The sequence below is a fragment of the Triticum dicoccoides genome, chromosome 1A (assembly GCF_002162155.2).
Source record: "Triticum dicoccoides isolate Atlit2015 ecotype Zavitan chromosome 1A, WEW_v2.0, whole genome shotgun sequence".
NCBI classification, from domain to species: domain Eukaryota; kingdom Viridiplantae; phylum Streptophyta; class Magnoliopsida; order Poales; family Poaceae; genus Triticum; species Triticum dicoccoides.
Window position 1 is genome coordinate 23,260,549 of NC_041380.1, and position 8,524 is coordinate 23,269,072.

At 42.7% G+C, this 8,524-nt stretch overlaps 1 protein-coding gene across 2 annotated transcripts; it reads right to left on the minus strand.

Moving 5' to 3' along the window:
• Window positions 1-1,038: 1,038 nt before the first annotated feature.
• LOC119359934 (disease resistance protein RGA5-like) lies at window positions 1,039-5,059 on the minus strand. Of its 2 annotated transcripts, XM_037625899.1 has the most exons (4): window positions 4,639-5,059; window positions 3,636-4,531; window positions 1,418-3,395; window positions 1,039-1,275 (listed from the first exon to the last, which is right to left on the minus strand). In XM_037625899.1, the coding sequence occupies exons 2-3, from the start codon at window positions 4,463-4,465 to the stop codon at window positions 1,424-1,426; spliced, it is 2,802 nt and encodes a 933-aa protein (XP_037481796.1). In that variant the 5' UTR covers window positions 4,466-4,531; window positions 4,639-5,059; the 3' UTR covers window positions 1,039-1,275; window positions 1,418-1,423. The 2 variants fall into 2 exon arrangements, with proteins under 2 accessions (XP_037481796.1, XP_037481797.1); XM_037625900.1 differs by having other exon boundaries at window positions 3,636-5,059.
• Window positions 5,060-8,524: the final 3,465 nt, after the last annotated feature.

Here is an 8,524-nt window from a genome sequence, read left to right on the forward strand (position 1 = left end):
AGCTGGCTCCAACAGAGAAGATCCATTGCAGCGCCTCCATGGTTGCCATGCTTGGCTCCTCGACGAGGGCGTCGTCATCGTGCTCTCCGACAGCGACGACGATGTCGCTGCGCCGAGCCAGCGAGTCCGCAGTGGCGATCCAGGGCAGGGCTGCAGCAAGGACACCCCGAGCGATGGCGACGACGGCTGTGACGACTACACCGCCTTCTACAACTCCTCGGCATGAACTAGGAGTAGCTTTTTTTATATGTTTTTATATGTAAATTCACCAAATATCAATGAAATCACCTATATTTCGTCCAAATTTACTGAATGTCGTCAAATTTGGGCTTTAAAAAAAATCACTCATACCGGTGCGGGCGCGGCTAGGAATCAGTCCCCCCAACCCACCCCCGCCGAAATTATCGCCCGTAGGCCCCCAAGAGGCGTTATTTTTCACCTAAAAGCGTCCTTGGGGGGCCGAACGGCTGGAGATGCTCTTCGAAACCACCGTTTTAGAAACTTTGATGTGTTTGACATCAAAAAACACCACGGCTTAAAAAAAATCATACTCGCACAAATACCGTAGTGTTTTTGCAGTATTTAAAAAAGAGGTCTTGGCCTATTTTTTCTTGACCAGACTGAGAAAGAAACTGTGTTTTTTTTGAATCTGTAGTATTCATTGACCAGACACTGGAATACTAATTATTGTGTTGTCAAACTAGGCCCGAGTACATTTACCTTACCTCCTCCTATAGGCACAAGGTCAATGATAGGAGACACATTTTTGGAGTTCTCCATACTCAAACACGCCGGTAATACCGGGCCTAGTATATAAACAGCGGCAGGATTTCGCATCATAATGAAATCTGAATAATGAAGTGAAGAGCGCCCAGTGAAACCTCAACTGTTAATACACAACAAGAGTAGTTTACAAGTTCCCATTTGCAACTAACTAAACCATGACTGAATTTCAGCATGTAGAACTCTGGATGCTGGTTGAATCAACGAAGCGTTTGCATATAACCAGGTAGTTAACGACTTAACGTCGTGAGCGACTCATGAGTGAACCAATTTTTGTCTGAATATTTAAGTTACAATCAAGTTCCACACAGATGGAGATCTTCTTAATGTAATGCAGATGGGAGTAACTCTTAACAGCAGTAAACAAATTGAAACAGTCTGTTTCCATTTCACACGTCAAGCAAAAATGAATATCATAAATCATATAGCAACTATAGAGACCACTTTTATCTGAGCTTCAGGCAACGAGAATGATAGCTTCAAGCACCATCCCTAAAGAGAGAAAATATCAGCCCGTCAGGAAGCTTCTTGAAGATATGGCGAAAATACATATAACATTCAAGGAGAAAACCAATTAACTTGATTGCAGACAGCATGAACTATTTAAATTTCGTAATAATAAAAGTAGCCATACCTCCTTTCATTCTTCCATCTCCAAGAGAGTTAACCTGGGATGGTTGGGATGGAGATTTGCTTCCTTCCTTATGGCAACTTCTGCAGCCTCAGCTTCAGAAGACGTGGCATCCCGGTTCTGAAGAATAACGTGTACATCTTTCAGATACGGCAGGTGCTCAATACCTAAGTAGAACCCATATGCCTTTGCCATTGACACAAAGAACCGCACCATAAACTCCTCGAGCTTTGGCAGTGCCCCTTCCTCAAACAGAAGGATCCCTGCACCTTCATCAAAAGGTTCATAAACGAACTCCTTCAAACATCGGAATCCTCTGCCTTGCAAAACAAGCCTGTCTTTATGGACCGTGTTGGTATAAAGTTTCAGAGAAAGTAGTGCAGGCAGCTCTCCAAGTATGCCAAGAGCCTCCTCTGTTATTACACCTAAATTAATGTTCAGGTATGCAAGACTGGTGAGTGCTGGAGTAATCCACTTTGGCAGTTTTGATAAACAGTACTCGGTGGTGCCCATCACAAATGTTTGGAGGCAAGATGGAAGAGGAGACCAGGAATCTAATAACTCGAATGGAGATGAATCACCACCATTTATATACACGGACTGGAGTTTGTGGCTTCCAAGCTTGCATAGTGAGGAATGAAACATCTCTAGATGACTCTTGTACTCATGAGATTCTTCACCTTTCTCCGTGAAACATACATGGAGTACCTTCAAATTGATCAGGCTCCCTAGCTCCTTCACTGCACCTACTGAACTCGTGGTAATATCAAAGCCTGAGATCTCCCTTAAGTTTGTCATATTCCCAATCCCGATTGGTATCTTCCATAAATGATTGCCAGGGAGTAGATGTTGTAGTTTAGTGAGCTGAACAATTCTCGCCGGCAAGTCTTTGATTGCTGTACCCCTTAAATCTAGCATCTCTAGATCATGTAGCATCATAATTCCAGATGGTAGTTCCGATATGTTTGTTCCGCAAAAGCTTAGGTACTTTAGCTGGAACAGGTTTTCTATAACATCCATATCATACTCCGTCAGGCCCCGACAACCTTCAAAATCTAGTACACGTAAAGTTTCAAACTTAGCAAGACTGGGCAAGTGCTTGATGCATCTTGATGCTGTTATTATAAGAGATCGGACATGGCTTAGTTCTTTCTTTGCCAATACAGATGCAAGCTCCTGGTCAATGTCCTGAATCGACAATCGTCGAATAGAACACTGAGAATTTTCCCAAACAGTCTGACTGCCATTCACCACAGTGATGAAATTTTCTTCAATGGATTTTGAAATGATAAGTTCAAGCATCATGTCATGAACTCGACAGGCACGAACCATCCCATCATAACGAATGTCCACTGGTTGGACCAGGCTTTTATTGATAAGCTCGTAAAAATAACTTTCTGCAACCTCTTGAAAGCTCCTCCCACGCTCTTCAGAAATAAAGCCTTCCGCAATCCATTGCCTCACCAACCTTTCTCTGTCAATCACATAATCCTCAGGGAAATTACTTAAGTGCAACAAGACAGTCTTGAGGTTTGGTGGAAGATCATTATAGCTCATGGATAGTATGTTTTTCATTCCCTCTAGACTCTGGTTTCCGTCCAATTCAGAACCAATTGATCTTTTTACCTTCTCCCACTCTTCTTTGACACGTGGTCTGTTAGCTAATAAACCAGTTATACTGATAATAGCCAATGGTAGGCTTCCACACTTTTTCAAGATAGTATTTGAAACTTCAATAAGCATATCAGGGCAGCGGTCATCTGGACCAAAGATTCTGTTAAAAAATAGTCTTTCAGAGTGGATGTCGCTTAGAGGTGTCATTTCATAGATCCGGTCAGCACGATCTGGACAACAAGATCTTGCTACTTCTAATATGCGTGTTGTAGTTATAATTCTGCTTGAAGAATCATTCTCTGGAAAAGCACAGTTGATTGCTTTCCATGCTAATGCAGACCATATATCATCAATGATGACAAGATACCTAATACAGGGGAGTATGAGTATAAATCAATTAGGATATAGATATAATTGCACTATAAAAGAAAAACAATCGTAAAATTCCTATCAGCCTATAAACCATGCAATGGCAAGCACAACTAGAGGTGCAATGGAGTTCATACTCTGCACATCAAAATTACATCCTCGAAACAATTAACTAGAATAATGATATTTGCACATAACGCATATTTCATAGAAAATAATTAGCAATACCATATATTACCTTTTATCTTGTAATAGTTCTCTTAGCTTTGAGATGGATTTCTGTTCATCCCAAGTATCCATATCTTTTGTGAATTCAGCATTGCAAGACACCTGTGAGATTAAATCCTTGATGATTTTCTTTCTATCTGGCTTTTGAGAGACCGACACAAAAGCATGACAATCAAAACGCCCATGAATCTTGCGGTAGACTTCATTCGCCAGTGTTGTCTTTCCCAATCCACCAAACCCAACAATCGACAACACCCTGCGATGAAGCTTGTTTTCTTCTTCCAGCATCCACTTGGCAAGCTCGTCCCTTGGACTATCAATGCCAACAAGGTGTGCCTCCTCGGCGAAAAGAGCAGCCAACCGGGGATCCACGGTTGCATGGACCGGGGTGCTAGAAGCAACATCATCCAGCTTGTAGCTGGTCTTGAGCTCTTTCACTTCCTTGATACGTAGCTTCAGATCGTCAATTCGGCTGGCGATCCCACGCCAAGCTCCAAGCGTCTTTAGACACCTAGCAGTCTTGCGGAAGTACTCCTTGAAGCCACCATCATGACTCTCACCGTTGCCGAGGTGGCGAATGAACTTGTCAAAAAGATCCTCGGTATCATAGGCCAACTCCCTGACCAGCGATACCCATATCTTCACCTGGTCATCAGGATTCTCATTCTCTAGCTTGGTGTACTTCATTAGCGCACCATGCATGCTGGTAAACTCTGTCCGGAGCGATCGGATCTCGCGGCGGACCCTTCTGAGGCGGCCGCACTCATTGGCGAGCAACTCGGCGAGCTTCCCAAGCAGAGGACCCAGCGCGCCCAGTGCGGCGGTCACCACAGGCGCCATAGGTCTCCTCCCTCACCTCCCGCCCTGTCGGGTTCACCACGCTCAGTCTTTGCGGAGAAGCTTGGGCTGCCACCACTCAAACATCAATAGCACGAACGAGAACAAGAATCAAACACCTGCAGCACGGATCGAGCAAAACATGAAGCAGAGCATGAGCAGCACAGAACTCATACCCGCCGGAATGACAATGTCCAGCCGAATTGCCGTGTAACGCCGCCGCACCGCGAGCGCAGCGCAGCCTCGGTTTGGCGAGGGTGACCGGGCGCGTCAATGAGATCCGCGAGCCTGCAGGGGAAGGAGAGCCGCCGCCGCCATGGAGTGGAGACTGGAGAGTGGAAACCTAGCTAATGGGGTGGGGTGGGATCTGTGGATGGATGTAGTGGACTGCCATGGGCTTGGGATTGGCCCATCGCTGTAGAGCCGAGGGAGTTTCCGAGCAATTGCGGAACTGTAGATGCTCAGTGATTGATGGGGGCTCTCTTTCTGAACTTGCGAATGATTGAATGATTAAGCCGTCGCTGTGGACGGGATCCCACGCCATCGAGGAAAGGCCAGCGGGAAGAGCGTCCGCGGACGAAAGGCTTCATCTCCGGCGGCGACGGAGGATTGGATCGCGTGCAGCTATTGGCAAGACCAGGCTCTGTGTGTTCGGGGGCCGGTGTCATACACACACGGACATCAAATCTGCCCCTCAAACACCAGCTTGTTTTCTTTCTTTTTTTCTTCTTCCTTTTTTAGGAGAACCACGTATTCATTCATAATAGTAGCAATATACATGTAATACGCAATCTCTTTCCTCCTCCACAACAAAAGCTCTTCTTCTTCCATCGGCGCCGCCGCTGGTCTGTCCCATCTCCGATGGCCTCTAGGCCATAGAGGTGCGGAGGATCTCGGCCCCCCGCCGACGGGAGGGACCCCGTTCTCGTTCTTGTTAGAGTCAGCGTCTTGGTTGGGGGCTGTGTGGCGGCGGCGATGTCCTTTAGTAGGAATAATGTCTCCCACGTTTTATCCCCGTCCCGATGGTGCGTCTACCATCGTCAGAGGGCGTGTGGAGGTTTGTCTCCGTCGGATCTTGCGGGATTTGGTCAGTGCCGGTCTTCGGTGGATCTATTTGGATCCGGTCTCCGTTCGTCTTCGTTTAGGTGTTTACAGGTTTGATCCTTCTGATCTACGACTTTCTTCATCGGCGATGGTTGCTAATCTGGTGTGTTGGTCCTATTGGGCCTTAGCACGACGACTTCCCGACTGTCTACTATAACAAGGTTTGTCCGACTCTAGTGAGGGAGGGGCAATGACGGCGGCGCGCCTTCAGCTCGCTTCAGTGCCTGTAGTCGTCGCTAGATGGTCCACAAACATGGTTGTAATTTTTATTTCCTCTCTTGTTTTTGTACTGTCATGATTGGAGATGAATAGATTGAAAGTTTCTTGAAAAAAAATACAAGATACATGGCTTCTCTTTGGAACAGTCCGGAGGAACAGCACAGAAATAAATTTACATCACCATCGCCAAAGAATCTAGCCGCTGCCGTCGCTGATGCGTCGTCGAAGGAGAGAAACATATGCCTCAAACTTGCCAAGATCCAAGATAATGCCACAGCAGCCAAGCTGCGTTACGAGCCTATGAACAGGCGTCGCCACAAGTGGTGACGCACATGTCGATGTGGGTCGTTGGCCGAAGAAATACTCCACACATCTTGGATCAAGGTTTTGAAGATCTTGACTGGCAGAACCGCCGAAAAACTCCAGAACCGGCAATCGTTCGCCGAATCTCCATGTGGACCATCCACTGGACAAGACCGGCATGTTTTGCGGATTCAAACCCGTTTCAGTATTACCCGAACCCCGTCATACCCGTCAAAATGCATAGAATATCCACTGATCCACCAATTCCTACACATCCACTGATCCAGCCTCGACTACACGACCGGCCCTGCTCCAGCGCACTAGCCCCCAAACCCAAATCACACGACCTTCACATTCCTGCTCGGTAAACCCCTCTCTCGGTCGCTCCTCAACTCGCTTCCGCACATGGCAGCATACCGCCTAAACCCAAACCCCTAACTTTTCCTCCTGCCGTCGCCGCTCGATCCCATCTCGTCACTCCTGGGTTCGTGTCCATACAAGAGTCACACACTACTTGAGGTAAAATACAAGTGGTTTTTTTATTTCTCCTTTTTATTTCTTCTTTCTTTTTTGTTTGGTTTCATTATTTTTCTCTAGCTTTCCTTTTTTTCGTTATTTTCATTCATTTTTATTTTGGTTTCTCTTTATTTTTTTCATGGTTTTTCCATTCCACATTCTTTATTTTCTTTTTTCACATTATTTGTTTGGTTTTATTTTTCTATTTGTTGTTTTTCTTTTTCTTTTTTCTTATGTTTGTTTTCATTCTCACTCTACAATCTCATATGTGTAAAAAACATTTTTTTAGTAAGTGATCAACATTTTTTGTTTACACGTTCAACATTGTCCAAATGCTTATTCAACATTTCAATACTCGTTCAAATTTTTTTTAATACTCGTTCAACATTTTTCAAATACTTCTTCAACATTTTTAATACTTATTCTACATTTTAAAATCTTGTTCAACATATGTTAAATACTCATTAAACATTTCTTAATACTTATTCAAAAAAATTCAAATACTTATTCAACATTTTAAATACTTGTCCAATATTTAAAAATACTCGTTCAACATTTTTAATACTTATTCAACAATTTTAAATACTTATTCAACACTTGTTTTTGGTTTCTTTTGGTTTTTGTTTGGTTTTATTAATTTTCTCCTGCTTTCCTTTTTTCGTTACTATAATTCGTTTTTCTTTTGGTTTCTCTTTGTTTGTTTCATGGTTTTTCATTCTACATTCTTTGTTTTCTTTTTTGGTCTCCATTTTTTGTTTGGTTTTCTTTTTTCTTCTCTATCTTTTGTTTTTGTTTTAATTTTTTTCTTATGTTTTTTTTCGTTTTCGCTCTACATTTTTGTATGTGTCAAAAGAACATCTTTTTAATAAGCGATCAACATTTTTTGTTTACACGTTCAATATTGTCCGAACATTTATTCAACATTTTTCAAATATCTGTTCAACATTTTAATACTTATTTCAACATTTTTTAAATAATTATTTCAATAGTTTTTAAATACTCGGTCAACATTTTTCAAATAGTCGTTCAAATTTTTTTAATACTCGTTCAACAATTTAAAAATACTTGTTCAATAATTTTTAATACTAGTTCAACATTTTACGAATACATAGTCATTCGAATACTTATTCAACATTTTTGAAATACTTATTCATCAGTTTTCAAATCCTTGTTCAACATTTTAAATATTTTTTCAACATTTCAAATACTTATTCAACATTTCGAATACTTAATCAACGTTTCTCTAATACTAATTCAACATTTTCGAAATACTTGTTCAACATTTTCTAAATACTCGTTCAACAATTTTAATACTTATTCAACATTTCAAATACTTGTTCAATATTTTTAATACTTACTCAACATTTTCGAATACTTGTTCTACATTTTCTAAGACTTATTCAACATTTTTTAAATACTTCTTCAACATTTTTCAAATATGTTTTTGAAGAGTCTTTGTGTGTGTGTTTAATATTCTTAAGTATAAAGAAAAGTACCAAAAAAAAAGAACAGAAAAAAGAAAAAAACAGGCCGTGGCCTCCCGCGCGGCTGGGCCGACCCATCTGGGCTCTCCCCGACGCGAGGCATCCCCCTATGCTCGCTTAAAGCGAGAAATAGGGGTGCCCGCCTCTCACCACGTCGACTTGCGGTTTCGTGGGCCGGGCTGAGGACTCCTTGTCGATTTCATCCTAGGCCGCATCGGGCAGCCCAACAGAATACACAAGATGCTGTATTCGATTTTGTTGGGCCTTCCGCAAGATCCCGTTGTAATTTCAGTAGCAATACCCTCTGTTGAATAAAGTCTAGCAGGTTATCCTAAAAAAACCTTCTCGTACGTAGCCGACTATGGTCCACGTACCCTAGGATCCCCGGTACCATATACAAACCGAGAGGTCATGTTCGTAGAAAAAACAAAGAATC